Below are 25,694 nucleotides of genomic sequence, written 5' to 3'. Positions count from 1 at the left end.
TTCTTTGGAGGTGAAAGGTTGTGAAGATACTTTTAGGCATTTGTTCATCTGTATTTGTGGGGGCTGAAAGTTTTGTGATTTACCAAGTGTTTTCCTGTCTCAGTAAACCTGGATTTTGTATAGGAACATCAGTCCATTCCACAAACAACTCACTGTAACAACATGAGATAAATCCTTGCTTTCTGTCATTCAGGTTCCAAACATGAGAATTGGCCTGAAAGCTGACCTTTGCTGTGTTTTCAACCTGAAGGTTGTGATAAGCACATCGGTGTCAGCAACCATCTGGTTGGAACCTAAACCTTCTGGTTCATTCAGCAGGAGAACTCAGCAAAGAGGCTAAAAGTTAAGACTTTTCAGCCTTCCTCCAAAGCCTGGAGCGGAGCTTTGGGTCAGCTGTGTCAGGCCGATTGTTTGCTCCAGAAGCTGAGGTTGGCTCTTGCAGCTGATGGATGTGCTCCTGGAGATCTGGAAGTTGTTTCAGTCTGTTGATTGGCATCCCTAAATTCACACAACACTTTTCTTAGTGTGTCCTCTCCTTATCTGTCTTCTTCTAGCTTCACCTCTTTGGTTTTGGTCGCACAGCTCAAGGCAGCAGTGTGTCCTGGGAGTGACATGGCTGTGGTGGTGCAGTGACAGTCAGAGAGGGAAAGTTGTTGCACTTGGAGGCTGAACCACCCCCCGAGCTACACTGATGGCAGTGACAGCTCTGTTAGGGCTGCTTGAACGTTTCTAGTGTGTTCCATAGGCACATCTTCCTTAGTTCAAAAGCAAGCCCTTCAGAACAAGGACAGTGTCTTGGTGCAGGTGTACGTGTGTGTCTTGGGCCAAGAGCGTTGTCTGTGCTTAGCAGATGTCTGAGTCAGTGAAGACACTTTGTGTGCAAGTCAACACATGGAGGATGTCCCAGTGATTCTCATATGTGATTGGGAGCAAGGCTCTTCAGCCCTTGCCGCTGTGTCTAGCACCTGATGAGTTATTTCAGGCATGTACTACAGCTTTTAGATCCTCCACTTATGTCTCAGCTTTTGGTAAAGTGGGTCTCATAGCCTTTGCTGTAGAGGGGCTCTGTGATAAAAAGTGGTTGTTTTCTGAAGTGCTGTGAGGGCCTGGAAGAAGGAGTTGGTGTAAGCAGTGCATCAGTGATTATGTCTAATCTAGGAATTCTGTTTCAATGCTGTTTAAACTTCAGTGAGGTTTTCTGCTTTGGGATCCTCTCCCTGTGGTGAGTACTGGGCATGTCCCTGGAACCGGGGCTGATGTGTTAGTAGAAGGATCTCTGCTGCTGCTGCTGCTGCTTTGGGGCTTTCTTAACTCACTTGGAAAATGCTTTTGTCTTGCAGATGAGGATTCAGATTCATACTCTCCCCGTTATTCCTATTCTGAGGACAGTAAGTAGCTCACACTTCCTCTGCAACCTGCCCACAGAAACAGCACGTGAAGCGTGTCTGTATTCCCCTCCTGTCAGGTTCACCCATATTCCTGTTTGCCTCATCCCACAGGCAGAACCCAGCCTGCAGTTCCCCGCTCCAAGAGTGAGATGGACAATATTGACTCAGAGAAGGTTGTTAAGAGATCTGCCACCTTGCCACTGCCAAACCGTACCTCATCGCTGAAGTCAAGCCCGGAAAGGTAACCTGAGCTGCTTCGTGCGTGTGAGCTGGGTTGAAACCCATCACTAAGCTGCTTCCACTCAGGAAAGGTACCAAAGTCTGGAGGTTTATTAGAAGAGACCTCCTCTGCTGCGGTGGTTTCAGCAGCCGAGCTGTGTCAGGCTCTGCCTGCGCCTGGTCAACGGCGGCGTGCCCTGAGCCCTCTGATCTGTTCCTCTTGCAGCAGCCTCCTGTCCTAGGTCAAAGTGCCCTGATTAAACCATGATTAACAGGGAGAGGAGGTGCTCGACTCCACAGAAAGCACAGTGCTTTGGGTTAAGGGATCCCTCTTTCCTCAGGACTGACTGGGAGCCTCCAGACAAGAAGGTGGACACCCGAAAGTACCGCGCGGAGCCCAGGAGCATTTATGACTACCAGCCAGGGAAGTCCTCAGTTCTGAACAGCGAGAAGATGGTAACGTTTGCTTTATCCTCCTCTGTGGCTTTACCCTGCTCCTCGAGTGCTGGGGCAGTTCCCCTGGGGCAGGATTCCCCATGCTCACCTTGCCCTGCTCGTGTGACGTGTATTTTGTTTTGAAGACCGGTTTGCCTAACTTCCTAACATTTTTGTTCCCTATTAAGCAAGATCCAGGGGGATTAAGAGGCTTCTTTGCTCTTGGACGTGTTGTTTTCTGTGTTAAGTATGGATCACTAACCCCGGGTTTTAATCCCTGTTTGACACTGTGACCTGTCCAGCAGCTGTTTTGCCAGCTGTACTGTTTCTAGGGCACAGCGTTAGTTGATGCAGAGGGTTCAGGCATTATGCAGCAAAGCAGGTTGCTTCACTTTCTACGTTCCTCTGCTGCTTTAAACACCAAAGCACAACTTTTTAGGGTGGCTGTGGCATGCCTCAGGAGGTGCCTCTGAGGTGCGTTAGCACACGGCCATCTCTGCTGGGGGCTGCTTCCTTGCTCGGCTGGATCTTACCACCCCTGTGGCAGGAGAGCTGAATGGCAGCTGGCTCCCCAGCTGCACCAGCGTGCACCCTGGAGTGCTGAGCAAGTTGGTTGAGGTAGTGCTGGGAACTGTGACAGCTGAGGGATGTGCTAAGGTCTCATCCTGCAGGCTTGGCAAGGGGCATGGCGGAGAGGTGGTACTGGCCTCATCAGCCAGTCCTGCATAAGTCAGCACAGCTCACTTCAGGTGGCTGTCGGTGGCCCAGGGCACACCCTGAGTGCCAGAAAACACTGAGTGAGGTTAATAGTGAGTAGCCAGTTTGGGACATGAAGATGTAATTGTTATAGGTAGGCATTAAGTTGAAGGATTCAATTCGAATCATTGATTGCACACAAGGTTCCAAACAGAAGCTGGAGCTTGTGCCTCAGCAGCTCAGGCATTGGTCCATGCATGGAGCAGGGAAAGGAACGCTCCTGAAACATCTGTCAAGGGTTTTGGACAAGAACGAACAGTGATTTAAATCAACAGAAGTGTCTGGCCTGGGCCCTGACGTTTCTCCTCAGTATCTCAGGGGGTTTCCTTCCTTCCTTCCTTCCTTGGAGGGCAGTCCCGGGTCCGTTGCTGCTTTCCACACCCGAGTCCCTTCACACTGACTGCAAGAGTTGCTCCTGATAGCAACGTGATTCTGAGTGCCCCCTGAAAGGGCAGTGGGTGACTCCCTCCTGTCCCTTCTGGGCTTTGGCTCAGCCCATTAGAGAAGTGCCAGTGAGGACTGTTTGAACACAGCATGACAGCTCCATCCCTGCAGTCCACCCTGGAGCAGGGTTTCTGCTGACTTCAGTGGCAATGTCGTGTCATCAGCAGCAGCCAAGATTCAACCTTGTGGCAAAAGGCCTGCTTCATCTGTGTCCTTAAGCCTGTGCAAAGGCTCTGTCAGCACCAGTGACACTGCTTACACGTCCAGACTTCATCAGGCACTTAATTGAGCTGATGAATTGGAGTCTAAAAGCCACAAGCAGGTCCATGGTCAGCATAAGAGAGAAAAATTGTAGAGAGCCCGTCAAAGACAAGAAGGATCTGACAGCTGTGTTACTCCCAAAGGGACTTTTTTGAGCTTTCATTTGCAGCCATAGCTCACAGAAGAAAGAAGGTCTCCACTGGTCTCATGAAGTACAGCAGTAATGCAATGGTTAGCAGCTACGTCTTGCAAGGAGGCAGCAGGAGATTTGTGGACACTTGCTGGTGATCCCACCCAGACCCGTGACTATCTCACTCCAAATCCCTTTCAGAGCAATGAAGAGCCTGCCATGGGCACTTTTTTAATGTACAGGCAGTTATGTAACAAGGTGGATGCTTGTAGTTGGAGTGCAGCAAAGAGGAAAATGGAGGCACTGCTGCTGTTGGGCCTGTAAGAAATAGCCACATCTTCCTCCAGGCCATCAGAGATCAAACATGATGCAACTCAGTTTCAGATTGCAGCATTCCCCTCCTTCAGCATCAATCCTGAGCTAGGTGTTTGTTGTGAATGCCGGGGCTGTGGCAGAGCCTGGAGCATTCAGCATCCTCAGTGAGCCCATCACAGGATGATGTGCATCGGGACACTGCACGCTGGCCCTGTGTGCGTGTGTGGCTCATCACTTGTTGTGATGGAGCACTGGGCATCACACTGGCACTGCAGACATTGTGTATTGATATTTCTCATGCACTGGGATCCATTGTGCCCAAGCCTAGGTGCAGTGAACTGCAGGAGTTAGCTGGCTGACCTTAGGGGAGTAGCACCACCAGCAACGGGCTTTATTCTCTTACCAGTGGTGTTTGGAAACAGCTACAGCTATTTAAACTCCTGTTTTGTTTCATCAGAACAAACTGTATGAACAAAAGGCAGTTTCCTTCCCAACTGTGCTGTTTTCTGTCCTGTCTGAGTTCGCTTTGTTGCAGTTTTGTCTGACTCTAACACGTATTTGTGAGGAAAGCAGTGGCACTGTCTCTCCCTCCATCCCCTCAGGGGTGTGCTCTCTCTGACCCGTGTCTCCTTTGACTTAGAAAACCACCTTTCACTCTGTTTGCAGTGTATGGAACAGGATTTCTCACATATTCATGTGCTGTTAAAGATGCAGTGTTTGGTTCAGCTCCCACTGAGTGTTTCTCTCTCAACCAAATGAAGATTGACCAAACAAGAATGGCTGCTTGCCTCCCAGCTCTTCCATCAGGTCTCCCTGTGGCTCTGGGCAAGCTGCACAGTCCCTGTCTGTGTGGGTCTCCTGATCTGGAACATGCAATCCACGTTCACTCATTGCTCACAGCGGTGCCGTTGGGCTCAGCCCCCGGCTCCAGAGCAGTTCACGGCCTCGGTGGGAGAGGTGCTGTAGAAGGTCCAAATTACGGGGCTAAACATCTGCCTTCTGGCCCAGAAACCACGGTGTCTGCATCTCTAACAGTTCCTTTCTGTGTATTCTCTGCATAATGTTATCCTTCTCTCTCTTCCACTCCCCTGTCACCAACTCCTTTAGACTCGGGAAATAAGCCCAGAAGAGATAGATTTAAAGAATGAGCCTTGGTATAAATTCTTTTCGGAGTTGGAGTTTGGGAAGCCGGTAAGTTGCAGAACAGAGCTGCCAGCACCAAGCAACTCAACCTGCCTCTTTTTTGGTTTTGCTTTTTTAACCTCCCTCCCCTCCCCTTTATTTTTAATGGTTGTCCCATCTCTTTGCTAGGCCCTAACCCTGGAGCAGCTGCATCCCAGCACTGATGCAGAGCAGCTCTTCTGTGGCCGCTTGCAGTGTCTTGAAGCCATTTACAAACATTCCCTCCCTTGCCAGCAGGATGTAGCAACAAGGCAACGTGGTTTTTCCCCCACAGCCTGTAGTTGGAGCTGCATTTTTGTTGCTCACATGAGAAATAATGCCTTGTTCTCATTATTGAAAGTCCCTATTCACTCTCCCTGCGCCCGGCAAGATCTAGGATGACTTTTGTGACCAGCTGGCTGGTGGCCAAGCCTCATGCCTAACCAGAGAGCTCCAGCTGGCACTTTCTGGCACTTGAGATTCTCTGGTTGTCCCAGAGTTGGTTATTTTCCATTGCTGGAGGTAACTTGTATTTCCCCAGGCACGATTCCCCCGGCTTCCTGACTTCATTTGTAGCTGTGTGATGTGTGGCAGGAGGCAGCCCTGGTAAAGGAGGGCACAGGGGTCTTGTGGGACTGGGGGAGTTGCTCTCCAAAGACACCAGAATGACCAGGGTGGTGCTTTCTCCATGGAGGAGAGCACACGAGCTTCCCAGGGCAGCTGAAGTGACGCTTGGCACTTCTGGGCAGCTCTGTGAGCAGGCCCTGCAGACAGGCAGCTCAGTCTCTGCACACAGATGCTTTCCCAGTGCGCTGCTGGGGCTGAGTCTCCACGTGAGGGGATGCACGTCCTGCTCACCTCCTTCCCTCCAAACCTCAAACCAGCCACCCCCCTGCAGCTGCTGCTGTGGTGGATGAGGAGCAGGCACTTGGTGGCTGGCTGAAAGTGGGACAGAGCCAAACTACAGATCCAGGCAGTCCAGAAAGAAACCTGGACCAAGACCCAGGTGTTGTAGCTCACTCTCAGCCTTGATAAACTTTGACAAGCTTTGATTGCCTGTCAGTGTGGCTTTAGTACCGTGGCCACAGAAGGCAGTGTGGACACACAGGATGGTGCTAAGCTTGCCAGCCAATACAGGTCGTTTCTGTTTGGAAACAAAGCAAATGTGCTGTGGTGGCAGAGAGTAGGGGCAGAGTCTCTTGGGGCTGTGAGGGTACCTTGGAGCTGTACCTCAGGGAGAGGTACACATCAGGTGAAGTCAGGGTATTCATTAGTGTGGTGTTATTTGAGTAGGAGCATCAGGACAAAGGCCTCTGGGTGTGAACAGCCCTCCCTGATGCTGAGGTGTGCACCCAAGCAGGGAATCCCTGGCTTGAAACCGGCGCCTTCACCTCCAGGATGAATTTTTAAATGGCTGGTTCCCAGACTTCCATGTGTCCCATCCTCCCCACCAAACCCCCCCAGACAAACCCCCAAAGCAGTGAAGTACCAAAGTAACCACTGTGCCTTCTCGTGTCCCCACAATGCCACCCCTGGGGAGTCAGCCATTTGCCCACATGGTATGTATCCACGGCCTGGCGGGGTGGGAGCAGGCTCCCTGTGCTTTGTCAAAGGCCCTTCTTTTACCTTTTCCTTTGGAAGAGAAGAATGAGCAAAAGAAATGCTACTTTTTTCTGTTCTTTTTTTCCCCCTGACTGTGTGTTTTTGTCCCCGTTTGGTTTGGTTTGGGTTTGTGTTCAGAGTGCTGTAACCCCCAGCTGTGGGCTCCCTCCGCAGAGTCCACACTCCCGTAAAGCTCCTTGCAAAGGTGGAAAGTGTCCTCCAGCACGACTGACAAGAGCCCCTCCCAGGCTGCATGTGTGCTCCCTTTTGCCTCCCATGGTCTCTGGACACTTGTGCTGTAGCAGATTTATCCCTCTCTCTCTCTCTCTCTTTCTCCGTTGTGGTTTTGGGTTTGTTTTTAAAGTTCCTCTCAGTGTTGATGCAAATCCCCTGTTGTTCCCCCCAGCCCCCACTCTGTTCTAACCCAGTTTCCATATTCTCTGTGATGTCTCTCCTTATCTCCATTTCCTCATTTCCTTCCTCTGCTTTCCATCAGCCTCCAAAAAAGATTTGGGATTATACTCCTGGAGATTGCTCTATCCTTACTAGAGAGGATAGAAAGGTAATTGTGCTCCCGTGCGTGTCCGTGGGTTCCTTTCTTTTCTTGTAGTTTCTCTTTGTAGCATTGCTTGGGTTTTGTGTGTTGGGAGTGATTCTCTTTTTTGTTGTTTCTTTAATTGGGCTCGAGCTCATTAGCCTAACAATCAGTAGCTGGTGAACTGATGTAGTGGTGAGCTGTAGTTTGGAGTGGTGGTCTCGCTCTCGCCTCACACTGATAATCACACTAACAGCACATTGCACTTTGGGGTTGGCTTGGTTCTGTTTTTTCTTTACAGGTGGGTTTTGTAACTTTATGGTCTGTAGAATTAGATTCTGGGAGGCCTGTGCATCTCTTTATTTCGAATGTGAAATGCCTGGCAGCGTTTCCTCCGCAGTGACTGGGGGTGGTTGATGGCCAGTGAATTTGCACTGTCCACACCAGCTCTGTCTTTTGGTTTTCAATTTAAAAGGCTGGCTTGTGTTTTTTTGTCAGAATTAACATTCCTTTGGTTTCCCCTAACCCTAAGCATTATTTTCCCATTCTTCTTCTCCTTCTTTAAGCAGAGTGATCTAGAAAAAGACCTCTACCTCTACCAGACTGAGTTAGAGGCAGATTTAGAAAAAATGGAGAAGCTTTATAAAGCGCCACATAAAAAGCCACAGAAGGTATTTCCTATTCTTTTCATGCTGCCAATCCCTGTTTCCAAACTCTCTGCTCTAATCTGTTCACTGCTGGATGGTTATGGAATGAGGTTGGGGTAGCTGCTGGTTCTGACCCTCGTGCCTGCATGGCTTGCTGCGTGGCTGTCAGCAGGAGCAGAACGCGACGCTGGGAACCCGCTGGAAACCCAGCTCAGATGCAGGGATTTCCCGTCTGCCCCGGCCCCCTTCAGCTGCACTCCACAGCCCACAGCCCCCTTCAGGCTTTTAGCTTCAGGGTCTCTATTTTTCACATGAATAGGCAGCAGCAATCAGCTTAAAATTCTTGGTCGGCATCACGTCATCATCTGGTGCCTTTCATGCGCTGCCATCTACCCTCCTCCCTCTCTGCCTCCACACAGCCCTGCTCTCTGCCAGGGGCTCCAACCCTCCCTCTCTGCCTCCACACAGCCCTGCTCTCTGCCAGGGGCTCCAACCCTCCCTCTCTGCCTCCACACAGCCCTGCTCTCTGCCAGGGGCTCCAACCCTCCCTCTCTGCCTCCACACAGCCCTGCTCTCTGCCAGGGGCTCCAACCCTCCCTCTCTGCCTCCACACAGCCCTGCTCTCTGCCAGGGGCTCAGGGCAGCCACACATTTGGATATTCCCAAGACATTTTAGAGCGTTTTCCTTGTGCTGCACCTTGCCAGGGCAGCTCAGCTGCTGCTGCTGCTGCTGGGAGGGTCCCCAGGCCCTGGAGTGACAGATCCATTTGGTAACACACCATTTTGCATTTGCTTTTTCCTCTTGGTTTTTGTTTGAAGCTGCAGCATTTCACCAGGACTTGGAAAAGCTGCTTTTTCAAAGCTACTGTTTGCTTTTTCTTCCTACTTAGGAGAGGTGGGGGGATGCCAACTAGGGCATTCCTTCTAGAATTGCCTCCAAGTGTGGCAGTAGCGTGCCTAGGAAGCGTTAGATGGACTTAAAGCAAGTGGCTGAGGACTGGCTTTGGCTCTGTGCATTGCTTGCTGGAGTGAGGAAGCTGAAGGGACACGCTGCTTTCCTCGTGCTTTGGACGCTGAGGAATGTGCCGTGCTGCAGAGACGCTGTGACCTACCTTTAGAGCAGTGAGGGGCTGGGGGGAAGAGCTTGGGGGAATAATGCTGAGCATGTGTCTCCTGGGCCTGGCCCAGCTGGTTAGCTCTTCTTGCTTTTGGCTTGGCTCACAGTGACTCATTTGCAGGCAAAAGAGTAGGAGCATGGGCTGTGCTAAAAACCTGTCACTGCCCTGGAGGAGCTCAGGAAAGCTGTTGCTTTTCTGCTAGGGCATTGACAGCTTAAACTGTGTTTAGACTTGAACCTCAATGTCTCTTAAAGGCTCCTACTCGAGCTATAGATGCAAAATGACTTGAGCAAGCTTTTTCCTTCTCCTGGCGTGTGTCAGTGACTCCTTTGTCTGGACTCTTGCAGAACACAGCAGGTGCTGCTCCTCTGGAGACTGCCACAGACCATTCTCCCTAGTAAGTGTTCCAATTGCTCTTTGATGTCTCTCTCGCCATCTGAGGGCAGGTGGGGTGGGTTTGGGTGTCGGAAGGGGGTTGGCTTTGTTTTCTGGTGGTGGATATAGACATGGTGAGAACTATACAGTGCTTTGTATGAGCCCAGGTAACAGCATCTGCTCTTTGATCTTGGATGAGTTTTGAAGTGATTCTGCATTGTCTAGGAAAGAACTGCTGCTTGTGCCAGGCAATGACTTGAAAGCAGGACCCAAACAGACTTTTCACTTCACCTTGGTGAAGTTTGCAGTTGGACTGTAACTTCATGCCAGAAGCTCCAGTGCACAGAGTGCACCAAGTTCCTTTCTGTCACACACACGTGGGAAGGTTGGCTCTGTTAGGTGTCCCCACCTGTGTGCCCCAGGTGAAAGGGATGCTGCTGATGGCAGGCAAACAGTTTCTGGCTTCCAGGCAGGGAACAGTAGTAGCAATGATGATGATTTCTCAAAGATTTAACATGGCACTGCTTTTCCAGAGGAGTGTGTAATAAACAGTACACTCTGTCTATAGATGAGTTGTACGTGGAGCTGATGTGGTTGGAAAGACAAACAGACACACACAAAAACCCCCCAGAGCAAGATGCTGAGCTGTGCTGAGTTCCCTGAGCCCTGGAGCCAGCTTCCACCTTGCATCTGCTGCTCAGTTGGACCGAGTGCTTAATGTCCATAGGCACAGTGATCCCCCCACCCTGCGTAGTCACCCATTAATATCACGTGTTCACTGCCACTCTGGGGCTGCCTTGGAGGTCTCCTGTAGTTCTTTCATCCCAGTTTCCTCCTGGCTGGGTTTGTTCTGCCGGGAGACTCTCAGGCTGCTGCGTTTTGTTGATTGCTCCTGTTTAGTTTTGCTTTCATTGGAGGAGAGCAATAAAATAAATGGAAATCTCAGAGGTCAGCATCAATAGCTTAATGTCTGCCAGAGCCTGGTAAGGTTTCTGTCCCCAGCAGCACTGCCTGTGCCAAAACCATGCAGCAGTGCCAGGGTCTGAGCCAGGCTGGGGGTGAGGCACCACCAGTGGAGGGGCACATGTTTCCCTGCCCTGCCTCTGCACAGCAAGGAGAAAGATACCTGCAGTCTCTTGGCTTTCTTTTGCAGAGCTGTGCCTCCCTCCCTTCACCTGGCTCTGATCTGGCAAACTGCTTTAGCCCTCATGCACTACTGCTTGCTGGCCCTGATAAGGGAGGAACCAGCAAGGGGACTCTGCCAAGGGCCTCCTCTCTTCCCCCCAGGTTATTCCCACAGGAGGATCATTTTAAGCTCTTTGTTTTTTTAACAGCTAGGCTAAAATGCTTTTGCCTCCCAGGTGAGGAACCTCAGGACTGTCATTATTCCCTGAAGCAGCTGGCAGGGCTTCCTTGGGAACCTGTCCAAGAGAAGCACTGGGATAACCCCAGAAGACACCACAGCTCTGTAGCTGTGAGTCTGTTTGAGCATTGCCCAGCTTGAAGAAATGACAGTGTTCCCTTCCACTTTCATGCACTTTTCGTGAGCTTTTAATCCAGAAGGTAGTTAGTGGGGCTGTGTGTGACCTGCTTTTCCTTGCCTGGAAACCAAAAGCTGCTTTGTGATGCAGACATTGTGTAATTCTACCTCCACAGCCAGTCCTCTGATGTGTTTGAAGGCTTTCCCTGTACCCCATGAGGACAGTGTCTATCCAAAGTAAACAGATGCATGTACAAATTTATCCCCAACAAGCAGGCAGGACCCTGAGCATTTCCACACCATATAAATCTGCCCCTCTCCTGGACATTAGGGTGTAAAACAGCTTTCAGAGTCTTTCCAAATGCCCTATTTTGTGAGGGTTTTTTTCCCCTAAACTTTCCAGCAGTCATGCATTGGCCTCAGAACAGCTTTGTCTGAGACTCTGACTTTGAAGAGCCTGGTTGAGCTCAGGAATTGGTATGAGACGAGCTCAGCCTGCAGGACATCATGACCTGGCTGGTTGCTCGGGAAGTCTTTAGCCCCAGGAAAGGCCATTTGTACCATGGCATTCTCTGCATCTCTTTTTTGAGAGAGAGAACAGTGAAATCGAGAAATCAGATGCTTGGGCTGAGGTTAGTGACTGAGGAAAGGGATTTGTAATACATGCCCAACCTTTGAAAGCCTAAGAAAGGGAGGTTTTACTCATTTTAGTGGCATTTTGTGTTTAGCTGCAGGGTAGACCTGGAGTCCAGGATTTCTCACTCCCTGTGGTGGGAGCCTGAGACAAAGCTGAGCAGAACTGTGCATGTCTGGGCATTTCTTTGGTGTTTCAGTCAGTGGTATCTACTGCTGGTTCTCTGAATGGTCCCTGAGAGTCTTGAGCTGTAGAGTTAACTGAGATGCTGAGCTGAACTCCTGGGCAGCTGTGCTTTGTGTAAGCAGAGGACACACACAGTGGCTGGTGTTTAAAGAGAGAGGACAGGGAGCTGGAAGATACTCGTGCTACTTCCAGCTAGACAATCAATCTGTGTCTGCAGAGAAGCCATGCATCTGTTCTGGTCCTCTGCCTCATCTGTAAGACAGAGGAGGAGTGCTCTCCTGATGCCTGTTTTCTCAGGGACTGAGCTGGGAGAGTTTCCTCAGGGGGGGAATTGCTATGGCAGTGCCAAAACTAGAGCGTTGTCACAGGGTTTTCATAAGCTCTTCCTTCCTTCAGCACCAGTTTCTTCACACACAGTCTGTTCTGAGTTCACAGCTGTGGGTTTCTCTTATTTTGCACGAAGCTCCCAGCAAACAGAAGTGACCCACTGGTGTCCCTCCCCCCTTTTTGTGTGTGTTTTCCAGCTCCACATATTCACCTAACTACCATGCAGTGAAGAGGGAGCCAGAACCAGCACTGGGGGACCCTGCTGGCTTGGAGAATGAGAGGCAGATTTACAAGAGTGTGCTGGAAGGTGGAGATATCCCATTCCAAGGGCTGAGTGGTCTCAAGCGACCTTCTAGCTCAGCTTCCACAAAAGGTAGGTGGTGAGGGGGCTAACCTCTTCTCCATTCTGCACAGTGTCAAAAGCCAGGTGATACGGGGCAAACTGCTGCAGGGCTCAGTCCTATTCACATCAGTCGAGGTTTTCTCTGTCCTTCCTCTTTGCCATCCCCAGTTTTCCTTCCCTTTTTTTTCTCTCAACCTGTACTGGCCAACATTTTTCATGACCCCTTTATCTGATGCAGCTTCCTCTTCCCAGCAGGGACCAGCTCTCTCCATCCAGCCCCTCAGCCATGCCCCACACCCTCCCATTCTTCCTCGAGGCTGCTCAGGCTGGCCTTGCTGCCCATCCCCTCCCACTGCTTTGCCATGCTAGAGCCCATCCCTGCCCTTTCTGCTGGCCTGGCTACCCTGGAGTAGCTGGCACCCTCTGCTCCACAGCCTCCCGCCTGCAAGGGGTGTGCAGAGAATGCAGGGGACATGAGGCAGCAATGCCCCGTGGGCCCCGAGGCAGTGATGCTGCATCTCCTCCCCTCTCCTCCCCACGTTGCAGACTCTCGAGATCATGAGGACAAGGAAGAGCCTGAGTCCCATCAGGGAGTTGCATTGGGAAATGTATCTCTGAGCCAGCTTCAGCCTAAAAATGGCTTGAGTTGAGGAGAGGACTGGGGAAGGAATGCATTAGGTTTCTGAACCACTCTCCCTAAAAATAGTGCATCATACCAAAAAGGTCTGTGTCTGTCTCCACGTTCCAGCTGTTTTCCAGCCTGGAGTCAGGCCTGTGGGGCAGGCAGGGGGTCAGGCTGGATCTGAGCAAACTCAAATCGGAAGCAGCCCTAAAAAGTGCTGCCTGAGCTGATCCCAGACGGGACCTGACTCAAAGAAAAAGTATGTCCCGGTCTGACTCCGTGATTTTTGGAGCAAACGTGGCCAAGCACGTTGTCTGGAGGGTTATTCAGCCTGTTCCTGGCGTGGGGCATCTCTAAGCAGGCAGCTCTGGGGCAAGGCCAGCCGATGTGTGCTGCCTGTGCTGTCTTCTCCCTGCCAGGAACACGCTGCTGAGTGGTGAGACCACAGTAGGTGTGATTCCAGGCTCCGCGTCGAGCCGCTTGTGCCACGTTGGTGCCTCTGCATTCTCACTGACACCCTTGCCGATCCCGCCCAGAGCACAGCCGCCCTTTCCCGTGCTGCCTCGGCTTCCCTGGAAGCTGCTGATGCTGAGCACTTTCTAGGAGGGTCCCTTCAAAGTGCTGCAGATCTGCTTGTGGCCAGGCCTCCCATCCGGGAGGCGCAGCAGCACTCCAGCCCCCTCCCGTCAGCGCGGCTTGTTGTGCGGCCTCTTCCCGCTGTCCTTTGTGGTTTTGTTCCTTTTAAATCGCCTCCTATGAAATCCCAGCATGCTCTTTCTCCTTTCTCGGTGGCTTTTCCAGCACTGAAGCTAACAGGTTGTGTTTATTTTGTTCTGCATGCTTACCAGTGGATCGTAAAGGTGGGAATGCTCACATGACTGCACCCTCTTCAGTCCATAGCCGAACCTTTAACGCTAGTCATACCGGTATGTTAGGTCACGCATGTAAGCATAAGAAGCCCTTGTCAGCTGCCAAAGCCTGCATTGCTGAAATCCTCCCTTCTAAATTCAAACCCAAGCTAGCAGCTCCGGCTGCCCTTGTGCAGGACAAGAAGGGTACCTTGCTGTCTCACGAGAAAGCTCAAAGCTGCGAAAACCTTCGTAGCTCCGTTGCCTTGTTCGATAACGAAAGGTGTGTCGCGGTAGCCGTAGGGGAGAGCGTGGCAAACACGCTGCTGCGCTCCAGGCAGGAGTACGCCCTCAAAGCCGGCAGCAGCGTGAGCCTGCAGGAGTACGGCAGCGGCGCCGGGACAGGACCCGCGCTCCCCGCCGCCAGGAAGAGCGGGCTGGAGTTCACAGTGCTGTACAGAGACATGCACCAGATCAACCGCTCCCGGCTGCAGCTGAGCGCGGCCTCCTCCTGCAGCGTCAGGGACATGGCGTCCCAGTTCGAGAGCGAGGCCAGGGACAGGGCGGAGCGGAGCCCGAGCCGGGGGGACCCCGAGCACATCCCCAAGCACACCGTCTCCTCCCGCATCAGCGCCTTTGAGCAGCTGATCCAGCGGTCCCGGTCCATGCCCGCGCTCGACTTCTCCGCCGGGCACACCAAGCTCACCGCCTGCCTGCAGCCTCAGGCTTGCCTCGGCTCTGCCTACTCTGCCGAGTTCCTTCTGGATTTGCCGCCAGCCCAGCGAGAGGAGAAGGAGGCCGCCGGCCCGGCAGACAAATCCTCTCGCTCCTGCAGCAACGTGGAGGACGCGGCTTCGGACGCGAGCGACGCCGCGGCGCTGGACACGCTCTCGGCCTGCACGGACGAGCTGGATCTCCTCTCCAACGCCTCCAACGACAGCGGCGGCAGCCTCGGCGGGCCCCAGAGGCACAAAAACAACAGATGCAAAGGCTCGTGCCCGGCTTCCTACACCAGGTTCACTACCATCCGAAGGCACGAGCAGCAGCAGGCCTCCAGGAACCCCGACCCCTTCAGAGGGGACGTCTGTGGGGACCGGCACGCGCTGCCCAGAAACGTCTACCTAATGAGCCCGCTCCCCTTCCGGCTGAAAAAGCCCTTCCAGCACAAACCCTGCAGGACTCCGCCCCCAGGCTGCGCGGGGAGCCCGGCAGTGCCCGGCCCTGACAGCCCAGAGGAGCCCCCGCAGCTGCAGGGGGGCGCAGGAGACGAGAGCCACCAGCCGCAGCAGCAGCTGAGCTCCAGGGGCCGGCCGCCGGCCCCCAGGCGCCTGTCCTCCTTTGACGTCCTGGACAGGCTTAGCTGCTTCCCCGGCCTGGGAGCCGGCTTCACGAGCCGGGCTCACGCTCCCGACTCCTTAAGCAATGGCAACCCTGGTCCTTATGCCCTCTGGCACGGCCTGGACACAAACAACAACCCGCACAGTGAACTCGGGACGTACCTAGGAGGTGGCTTTTTGTGTTCTTTACCGGTGTCCCTCCATCTGTCATCTCGCTCCCTCTCCCCTCCCTCTTTCTCCCACGGCCCTTGCATTTCCCCCTCCCCACCTCTGCATCCCCTGCCTCCCTCTGTTCCTTCCCCTGGTGTGTCCTTGGCGTGTTTTGCTGGGCATCTTTGTTCAGGACTCGTTAACAGCTGCACTTCTGAGAAACGATTTCCGCTGCCTTTGTAACCGCATCGGGCTCAGTTTGCTTCTCAAGCAACTCCAGGGACACGAGGATCTCACCACGAGATATTTCTAGTCATGTATCATTTGCACGCGTGGGAGTCTAAAAAACCAAACCCCAAAGCCAGATGATTTGCTTTAAGGAGCAGTTTCTCAAGGTCTAGTTGTGTGTGTGTGCGTGTGGGTTGGGGTTTTCTGCAGAGTGCAATGCCAAGGCGTTCTTTGATGGCCGTGAATCTTCTCTTCACACAGTCCTTCTGTGTCTTCACACTTCCCCGTGCCGTTATTTCCTCCCTGTTTTTGGCTCTTTGTCCACAAGTACAGCCCAAAAATGGCGACGGGTAAATGATCAAGACCCGATGGGCAATCTGCTCAGTGGCAGTTGAGGCTCCTCACTGCCACGGCGCAAGCACGTTGCTTAAAAGTAGCTGTTGTTTTCTCCCTTTCTGGTGATGCTGGGTAAACCCATCTGTGTTTTTAACTTGCTTATGTTGTTTCGAAGTAGATTCAGAGTCACCAAGGCATTTTGCACCGGTTGATTACATGGAAACCCCCGAAGAGATCCTGCGCAGGCGGCACGACGACAAAGAGGTAAAGCCCTCCTCTGGGGCCTGGTGCCAGGGGTAGCAGCTCCACACGCGAGTGCAGCAGCCAGCCTGATGTGAGGACAGCTCGTGTGTCCATGGCTGTGGTTCAGCACTGCTGCTGCCACTGGTTTCATGTCTAATCATAGTGCAGTTGAGCTTGTGTTTAAAATGAACCCGAGCGTCCTTATTGACTGCACAGAACGGTACGTGGGGGCTTTAAAGGAGGTGAAAAAGGTTGGAGACGTGTGTGAGATGTGCTACAAGGCACCAGGGCTTGCAGACAAAGGTGAAATGGTTGTTGTGTGAGTGACTTTAAGCTTTCCTGTTCTCCCAGCCAGCCCCTTGAGTCGCTTTTAATCAAATCTTATGGGGCTCCTCAGGTTTTGAACAGCAACTGTAAGGTGCTTGAAAGCTCTCAGAAAGTGTGAATTTTCAACCCCAGAGTTCTTTGTGGCGTCTCAAGTGGTTGGTTTTGGAATGCAGCAGGTCTGGGCAACGCTGGGGCGAGCTGTGGAGTAAGAGGAAAGCCACACAGGCTCTTCAGCAGTGCCTCTGTTCAAGCTGGGTTAAAGATGTCACAAAGGGATTGCTTTCCAGAGAGCTGGAATTCATTTTCACTGCCTGCTGGGGGAGAAAAAACTAAAGCTGTATTTTCAGTCTTAACTTTGTGAGTTCAAACAATGTTTGTGTGTGCTTTGAAGCAAGGGCAAACCTGCTCATGGTCCTTACGTGCAAAATACGGATTTGCTGTCATCTGTGAAACAGTTCATAACCCCCCACTGCCAAAATCCAGCACCAAAACTCGTATAAAGCTCTGAATTCACCGACCTGCTGCTTTCAGATGAGTTGGCAGAGCTGAACTCTTCAGCCCCCAGTCAGCCCCAAACGGTGGAAGAATCCTCCTGCCCAGGCACTCGGGAACACGTTTCCACTGCCGTGCCAGGGAATGCAGACCAGAATCGTTCTTTGGGCTTTATTTACTTTCTTGTTACGAAGTTTATTACATGAGCCCCAGAGGTGGGGGGGAGTTGAGGCCTGAAGGTGCTTGGGCACTCTCCTGAGCTCACAGGGCTTCAGAACTTGCCCGTGGAGCTGATCCAGACCTTCTGGAAGTCAATGAGAGTGATTGTTGGGCGAAGGGGGTTTGGGACAGCCTTCTGTATTACCAGCTACCTTCTTCTTAGAAGAAAGAGGTTGGGTAAAACTTGGAAGGAGTGCTCTCTGGCTTCCATCAGCTTTGAATCAGACGCCTGGTGTGAGCGGGGTGCCAGCGCTGCCCACGGTGCCTGTGAGGCCACGGCGCCCCGCGTGCCTGGCAGAGCTGCTGTTCCATTCCCAGCTGTAGAGTGGGGCCTCAGGAGTTTGGTGTAAGCCACATTTATGGCAGCTTTGGGAATGCCTTTGACTGGATGATTTACTGCCCGTTTTGTGCGATTTCATGGCAGAAACTGTTAGAGGACCAGAGACGGCTCAAACGTGAGCAAGAAGAAGCTGATATTGCAGCTAGAAGGCACACAGGGGTCATTCCAACGCACCATCAGTTTATCACTAATGAGCGGTTTGGGGACCTCCTAAATGTAGACGATACAGCAAAGAGGAAATCTGGGTCAGAGGTCTGTTCCAGTTACCTCAGTCTGCTGCTTGACCCAAAGCAACATTTGCCTCTCACAGCGTTGTGCTTTAGGCCGACATTAGCTCTTCAGAGAATGCCCTTTGGTTTGTTTTGTTTGATTTCTTTCCCACCTTCCCCTTCCCCATTCTGGCTTCATTTAGATCTGCTTTGACTCTCATGCCTGGTTAATGAACTGGTGTCTCTCTCTCCCAAGCTGCATATGTTAAAGCATGCCCGCTGAGAGCTGCTGGTGCACACCTGCATGCCTTTAAATATCAGCTGCCTGTAGTGAAATCAAAGGCATTCGGCATCTCTTGCATCGTATTGCTACATTGCCTCCTTGGCTGCGCCTTGTGCTTAGAAACTACATGTCCTGATCCTGGGCACGCCGCTGTCTCATAGTCTGGGGGGTTTCTTTAGGAATAGATTGTTTCCTCTCCTCTTGAAAGATGCTTTAATGGCCTTTAGAAGCAACGGGGGAACGTCTGGGCGTGTGGCAGCGCGTGCAGCCCGGCCGGTGTTTCTGAAAGAGACAAAGGAGGAGGTTGGATGCCTCTCCCGGGAGCCCAAGGCACTGCTGGGTGCAGGGTGCTCGCCCAAAGGCTTTTTCTTGGCTGCCTTTGGGGTTGCTGCTGGGGCTCTGGGCAGCAGCTCTGCTTCCCCAGAGGGGAACACGGTGCTGGTGCCTGAGGCGGTCGTCACGGGGACGGAGGACACTTGTCTGCCCGTGATGCAGTTCCAAATGCTGTGTGACAACTACTTAATCTATGCTCTGTTACCCAGAAGGACTTTAAAATTGTCCTGTGTGCGTGCTGTGACCACTAGAAAGTCAGCCAGGTGAACAGAGCTCTAAAGCCAAGGCCTGGTGTCAGTGTCCTCCCTGGCTCTGTGGCCTCTGAAGACCTTTTTTCAGGCATACACTTGATGTATCCATGTTCCCTCCTCACCTTTGTCTCTTTTCTACCAAGATATCCATGGGCCACAATGCAGGATTCAGCAAGGCCAGGTGATAATCAGTAGGAGCCACATCAAGTAAAACCCTGCTGTGTTTTCCTCAGCTAGTCAATTTAGCTTTTCCTCCAACACGTCGGGGGACGTTTGGTGCTGGAGCCCCAGTGACTGTGCTTGCTGGCACAGCTTTCATCCAGCAGGGTTTGTCACATTTAAAAGCCCACTGCTGTTAAATCCATCTCCTGTAGAGCTCTTAATTACTGCTAGACCAGGTGAGCTTTTTGCCCTGGTGAGCTGCAGGGACCCATCCAGCCCATTTGGCCTGTAGTACCAGTTGCACACAAGCTCGTAGCAGAACATTCCATTTCTTCCCCAGACTAATGTTAGCTGTAGAAGAGTTTGGGTGCTTTTCCTCAGAAGAGGGTTGAGAACCTAATGATTGTGTTAATGTGCTGCTTTTTTTGCTCTCTAGATGAGACCTGCCAGAGCCAAGTTTGACTTTAAAGCGCAGACACTGAAGTGAGTACGGCTCGTTGCTGCTGCCTTGGCTGTTCTTTCTCTGCCTTTTCCCCTAGGGTGCAACGTTTATCAAGTGTCACACAATTGGACTCCTGTTTTGGGAGTGTCCTTCCAGCAGCTCAAAGCAAAGGCGCCTGTAGTAAGGAAGGGGAAAGTCATATGGATCTTGCAGGCCATAGCCCCTAAAGGACCTTTAGGAAAAGGTCATCCTTTTGGGTGTGTTATTGTGATATCCCCCATCATCCTCGTTCTTTGCTGGAACAAGGGAGTGCTCTGCTGAGGGTGGGTGAGGCCGTGGGAGAGCACTCAGCTGGGTGAGACCTTCTGGCAGTCCCTCTGTCACTGCCCTTGTCTGCTGGAAGGGATTCCCCGGTGTGACATCCCTTGTCGTGCCCTGATGTAGGAGCTGGAAAACATGGAAAGTAGCCAGTGGCATCTTGTCCTTGAGCTCGACCGCGTTTTTGCTAGAGGGTGTGTGTGTGGTTAGCAGGGCCCTCAAAGGGCAGCTTCTTTTGGCAGGATGCTCAAGGAGCAAGACAGTCCCTGCACATCAGGATAGGAGCAAGCTGGTTCTCCACATGCAGCTTTTCCTTTGAGTGGAGCATGATTGGTATGAGTGGGGACTGCTGGGCAGGAGCAGAGCACGTCTGTTCTTCAGTGACGGTCTGATGGAGTGCTTGTGTTGTTAACAGGGAACTTCCTCTGCAGAAAGGAGACATTGTTTACATTTACAAGCAGATTGACCAGAACTGGTATGAAGGTGAACACCACGGCAGAGTCGGCATCTTCCCACGGTCATACATAGAGGTAGCTGCTCGCCTTGCAGGTGTCCTCTTTGCCCCTCTCCCTTTGTGCCAGTGACCAGTCTGTGGGCTTTTTGTGTGTGGCTCATTTGATTCTGTTTGTCCGTTCCAGCTCCTCCCACCCGCTGAGAAAGCTCAGCCCAAAAAGCCGTCACCGTTGCAAGTGTTGGAGTACGGAGATGCCATTGCCAAGTTCAACTTCAACGGGGATACCCAAGTGGAAATGTCCTTCAGAAAGGTGAGACTTCTCTTGTGTTGGTGAATTGAATCTAGACAAGTGCTTTCTAACACCAGCAACTTGCAATCTCCACATGAAAGCTCCAGTAAGATGAGCTCCATATTCAGGAAGGATTCCCTGTCATCATCCCTGTTCTCACTCCACAGTTGTTCCACAGGGCATTGCAGGTGGACTGAATCAAGAAGTGCTTTCTTAGGGCTGTCTCAGAAGATACTTTGAGTGCCAAGTGCTGGAAGCCTGGTCCTGCAAGGCAAATGAGACATTTAGTGACGGGTCTCCAGTCTGATCCTCTCAGGTGGAGATGCACAGTCACATGGAAATGGCCATAGAGAAAGAAGGAAACTGGATTCCCCTTCTTTGTGCTACAGCCCAAGCAGTGAGCAGAGCCAGGCGAGGTTCTGTGGTACTGCAGTGGCTGGCCAGACCTGACTGCAGAGGGAAGTTGTGTGATGGCCATCCGGAGCAGCCAGCCACGCTTAGATTGTGGCAGCACCACCCTCTGCACCAGCCTTCTGGTTCGATGCTCAGAGTAGATGTTGTGTGTCTGTTGATTATTCACCAAGGTGAGACTTGCAGGTTGTGTTAAGGATCTGGAAGTCACTTCACTTGGCAGCAGAACAGGAGAGAGCATAGAGAGGCCCAGTTTAAACTGCAGGGCCGTGCATCCTTCCCGTGTGCCTCATGCCCCTGGGAGTGCTGCGGTCAGCCTGGAGCTGCTGGCCTCCGTTGTTTTAACTGGCTTTAGCGAGCAGGGTCTTGAAAACATGAGCACTGCTGAGTCTGCAGACAGCCCAGACCAGCACCTCTCTGAACTGGAAAACATTCCCACCCAGAGGCTGGGGTCAGGGCCCCGTAACTGGGAAACAGGAGGCTGGGAGACACCCACTGTTTAGCTGCAGCAGGCTGGGAAGCGCAATCTGCTTTGGGATGGTGAAACACGCCACAGCTGGGACCCCGCTGCTGTTCTTTGCCACAGGGTGAGAGGATCACGCTGATCCGGAGAGTGGATGAGAACTGGTACGAGGGCAGGATCTCGGGCAGCGCTCGCCAGGGCATCTTCCCTGTCACCTACGTGGAGGTGCTCAAGCGGCCGGTGGTGAAGAACGCCGTGGACTATCCCGACCCGCCGCCGTCACTGTCGCCCAGCCGCAGCGCCACGGCCTCGCCGCAGGTACTTGTGCCACTGGCACGGCGTGGGGACACGCGGGGGCTGCAGAGAGGGGGCTGAGGGGGCTTGGCTCGGTTCTCCTGCAGCTGCAGGGACAGCTGGTGGTTCATTTGCCGGGAAGGTTAATCAGCGGCTCACGTGGGGATCTGGGGACTCAGCTTTTCGTCTCTGATCCGTAGCTTGAATTCAGGCCAGGTTGGAAGGGCTGCGGTTCCAGGGACTGTCTGAATAGATTTCACTGCCAGAGATGGGACACACTGGTCCAGCTCCTCCTGAGTGCCTGTGTACACTGTGATGAGTGAAGTTTCAATGATGACTGTTAAAAGGGTGCCACAGGCTGTTACAGTCTGTAGCAGTCATGTTGATCGCAGCTTGAATCAAGCTGTATACTTACCCCTAAGTGCTCCAGCTCATGAGCAAGGTCAGGAGTGTGGCCTGTACTGTTTGAAATTGGGGCTAAATAAACTCAGGCTTTGAAAGCAGGCCAGTCTGGGATCTTCCATGAATAGCAGATCCGCTATAAACCACCCTGCACTTCAAGCCAGAGGTAAAAATGGCAGCAGGTAATTGTACGGGGATCCCGGAGTGTTGGCCATGGAAGACCTGCCAGGGAGGCAGTGAGTCTCTCAATCCCTTTGTTTTGCTCTCATCCTGCAATTACTCACACTTTGGAGGCCAGCATACTGGGATGCAGCCATGAGGTTCCCTCTCCCCCATGGGACCGAAGCAATGTCCTTCTGAGGTCGAGACTGCAAGGAGCAGAAGCAGAGAGTGGGAGGAAGGGATATAGGGTACAGGACAGATGGGAGAGGCTGCTGTGGCTCATGCCTGCTGTCTGGCTGGATCTCTGGATCTCCCCTCAAGGTTTTTGTTCCTAGCCACTGTGTAAAGAGGAAAGACCTGTTGCTTGTTTGGGCTGCCTCAGCTGAGCTTTTCAGTTGGAGCCCAGCAGTCTCTCCATCGCTGTGGCCTGTCTGCCACCAGCTCTCTGCAAAGAATCACACCCACCCTTGTTTTGTTTCCTTTGCTGTTCTTTTGATTCCTCCTCTAGTAAATCAATTCTTTCCCTTTCTCTTTTTGCCTAACTTGGCAGAGGCCTGAGAAACACTCTGATCAGCGCTCAGGTAGCTGATGTCACTGACGTCGCTGGCGGCGCTAGCAAAGGGCAGAACTCGGTTGTGTCTTCTGCCTTTATAGACAGGACCTGCTTTAATCACCTCAACACAAGAGCCACAGCTGGCTCTCCCACAGCTTCAGCAATGCAAGTTGCTTGAGGAGCAGGCATTACTCGATGCTAGAGCTGGATGAAGTCTAAACTCAGCAGTGAGCTCTGACTGAGTCCCCAGCACGAGCTGCTGCGGCCCCAGCTGTTACTGGCAGGCCAGTCAGATGTGGCACGCTGCAGTCACAGATGGTGGCTCCAACCGCTCCCTGAGGGACGTGGGGCATGTCCCAGAACCCCAGAGTGCTGGGGGCTGGAAGGGCCCTGCAGAGCTGCCCCAGCCCCTGCTACAGCAGGCTCCCCTGGCTCAGGGGGCACAGCAACGTGTCCAGCTGGGGTTGGAAACCTCTTGAGAAGAAGCCTCCACACCCTCCCTGGGCAGCTTGGGCCAGGGCTCCCTGCCCTCAGCACCAAAGTTCTCCCGTGTGCTCCAGCCCGTGTCTCTAACACAGGGTCCTGGCATCCTGGCAGAGGCTGCAGAAGGGCAGCAGCAGCAGGGACACGTGCTGGGCTCTGTGGTGGCGCTTTGGCAGCGCAGTGCCGCGGGCTGGCCGCCGGCTCTGCCCACCCCACCCCACACGCTCCTTTTCCTTTCGCTCGGTCGTTGTGTTTTTTCCTTTACTCTTTTGGTTTTTGTGTTGCTGCTGTTCATTTCTTCTCTTTCTTTTCTCTCCCGCTTTTGTCTCCTTCAAGTGCCCCAGCTCTGAGCAGCTGCCCGCTCCAGCTCCCGCGCGCCGCGCCGTGTCCCCCGAGGTGCAGGCGGTCACGTCGGAGTGGATCGCTCTGACCGTGGGGGTGTCCCCCAGCCCTCCCCTGCCGCCCCTGCCCCGCAGCCCCCTGTCCCCCCACGACCACCCGTCTCCTCGCAGCCGTTCCAGCCTCTCTGGCTCCTCCGCTCCCAGCTCCCTCAGGTCCCCACCTCCCTCCTACGCGGCCGCTCCGCAGAGCGAAGAGCAGCCGGCTGCGTCCCCGGCTGCCGGCCTGGGCTGCTCCAGCCCCCCATGCCGGGCTCTGGGCAGCCCCCACAGCGTCCTGCCAGAGCAGCGTGGCACCGAGGGCAGCCAGGCCTGGCTCCAGCAGCCCGGCCAGGGCGGCAGCAGCCCCGAGCAGGGCACCCACAGGCTGGCCACGGTGTCTGCCGAGCGCTGCCTGAAGCCGTCCCAGCTAGATATGCGGGCGAGCCCAGAGAGGAGAGCCCCGGCTTCCCCCCAGGACAAGCAGTTGTGTCAGGAGCTAATGGCTATTGTGCAGGGAGGTCACACAGAGAGAGGAGGCGTGAGGAAAGGTGATCTGGGGAAGTTTCAAAGCGGGGAGAAGCAGGTACTTGTGCTGCATGTGTGTGTGCTGCCTGTGTCGCTGACTCTAACCCGTGTGTCGAGGCCTGGGCTGCTCTGCAGAGGCTGCCACGCGGCCTGGGGGTGAGCCCAAGCCCTCCACTGGCTCCTTCCAGGGCTCACCAGTGGCGCTCGCTGCAGAGCAGATCAAAAACGCTTCCTTAGAGGGGAGGAATGTAGTGACGACTAATTTAGAGCAGGTCGTATCGCAGGGCTGCCTGGTCACATCTAACGAGATGGTTGTTCCACGGTGGCTGTCAGGGGATGTGTCAGGTGAAAGCATCACACCTTGTGCCCATGGATCTCCCTACAGGCAGTTCAGAGATTTTCCAGTGTGCAATGGGTCACCTTTGCTTGCAGGATTTATTTGTTCCTCCTAAAGCCGAGGACTGGCTCAGGGGGACCTGCTTCTGCAGGGGGTTGGGCTGGATGATCTCTAAAAGTCCCTTCCAACCCCCACCATCCTATGACTGAAGAACCTTGTCATCATCAGCCTGGCTCCTAGGATCACAGAAGCTGTCCCTTGCTGGTCCTGGAGCCTACAGTGCAGTGAACCTTGGTCTGGGGTGTGCGTGACTACATCAGGGAGGCTTCACTGCTACTTGTGCATTGAGTGGAACTTACTACCTCTGCACTTCCAAAACAACGTGAAAGGGTCTAGTGGCAAGTGAGGGGCAGACCCAGTGATGCTCCTCCTCAAGAGTCTGTTAGACACAGCTGTGTGTTAAAATGAGAGGGAATGTAGGGGGACCCCCCCAGCGGCTTTATCTGCCGCCCTCAGCCCTGGTGTGGGACATCTGCCTGACTTTGCAGCTCTCAGTTGACTTGGGGTCTGTGCTGGGCTGCAGACAGCCCAAAGGCACTACAGCAGCCCATGTAATACTTCTGAAGAGTGGAATACTCACTGAAGAGTGGAGGTTTGGAGAGCTCAGAGGCACAGCATTTGAAGCACTGTGGTGGGTGCCTGCATGCCACAGCCCATCCAGCCTTCCATCGTGAGGCGTTTGGGTTTCTGACAGGACACATTTCACACTGGCAAATCTGATGACAAATTGTTTGATCTCTGCTTGGTTTGTGACCAAAAGTGTATTGGGAGCTGTGTAAAGACCCTGCCCTTCACCCTCTGGGTGTGTTTGCAGCAGCAATTTTACAGGCATAGCTTGCATGTTGAAAACAGGAGGTGGCCAGCTCAGACAAACCCACCTGGGAGCTGCCCTTGCCCTTGCATGGGGTGTGGTTTGCTGTGTGTGCATCGGATGTGCTGGGGAGCAGATGCTCTTGTCCTGGCAGTGCCTGTGATAAGAGGGTATGTGCCAAGCTGACCGACTTTTCTTTTCTTCAAAAGACTCCAGACTCAAAAGCATTCTCTTCACCCGCTCCTCTCTCTTCCTCTGCCCTATCCTCCTCTACTGTCACAACACAGCCACCTCCCAGACTTACATGCAGAGTCACTAAGGCACAGGTAATCGTCTTTGCTGGTCGCTCTCCCCTTCGTTTCCGTGCCATTGCCATTGTTTTGTCACGTGCTTGTTCAGCCAGCCATCGATCCCACAGCTGAGAGATTTCTCCTCTCTTTTAAGTCAGAATTGGTACTTAATAAACAAACATTCCTTCCAGGCAGTGCAGAAGGGCAGGTATGGGCAAAACCTTCAGCTGGTGCAAAGCCACATAGCTCCAGTCTGGGTTTCTGCCAGTCTGTACCAGCTGAAG

General features: G+C 53.1%; 1 protein-coding gene across 24 annotated transcripts in view; it reads left to right on the top strand.

The window, feature by feature from the left end:
- The window catches only part of SORBS1 (sorbin and SH3 domain containing 1), a 145,897-nt gene that overhangs the window by 111,125 nt on the left and 9,078 nt on the right, over window positions 1-25,694 (top strand). For 13 of the 24 annotated variants that reach the window (XM_062001183.1, XM_062001184.1, XM_062001185.1 and 10 more), the window contains 13 exons: window positions 1,341-1,388; window positions 1,500-1,629; window positions 1,949-2,063; window positions 5,056-5,139; window positions 7,813-7,917; window positions 9,359-9,408; window positions 12,211-12,386; window positions 16,053-16,141; window positions 17,583-17,750; window positions 19,173-19,219; window positions 19,912-20,026; window positions 20,135-20,260; window positions 21,237-21,431. In XM_062001183.1, the coding sequence (XP_061857167.1) occupies window positions 1,341-1,388; window positions 1,500-1,629; window positions 1,949-2,063; window positions 5,056-5,139; window positions 7,813-7,917; window positions 9,359-9,408; window positions 12,211-12,386; window positions 16,053-16,141; window positions 17,583-17,750; window positions 19,173-19,219; window positions 19,912-20,026; window positions 20,135-20,260; window positions 21,237-21,431 (1,448 nt within the window). Of the gene's footprint in view, window positions 1-1,340; window positions 1,389-1,499; window positions 1,630-1,948; window positions 2,064-5,055; window positions 5,140-7,207; window positions 7,274-7,812; window positions 7,918-9,358; window positions 9,409-12,210; window positions 12,387-13,826; window positions 15,333-16,052; window positions 16,142-17,582; window positions 17,751-19,172; window positions 19,220-19,911; window positions 20,027-20,134; window positions 20,261-21,236; window positions 21,432-25,694 lie in introns of all 24 variants that reach the window. The other 11 variants (XM_062001190.1, XM_062001187.1, XM_062001205.1 and 8 more) reach the window with 10 other exon arrangements.

The sequence above is a fragment of the Colius striatus genome, chromosome 8 (genome assembly GCF_028858725.1).
Source record: "Colius striatus isolate bColStr4 chromosome 8, bColStr4.1.hap1, whole genome shotgun sequence".
NCBI classification, from domain to species: domain Eukaryota; kingdom Metazoa; phylum Chordata; class Aves; order Coliiformes; family Coliidae; genus Colius; species Colius striatus.
The sequence above is the reverse complement of the archived record's forward strand: the minus strand, read 5'-3'. Positions and strand labels throughout refer to the sequence as shown.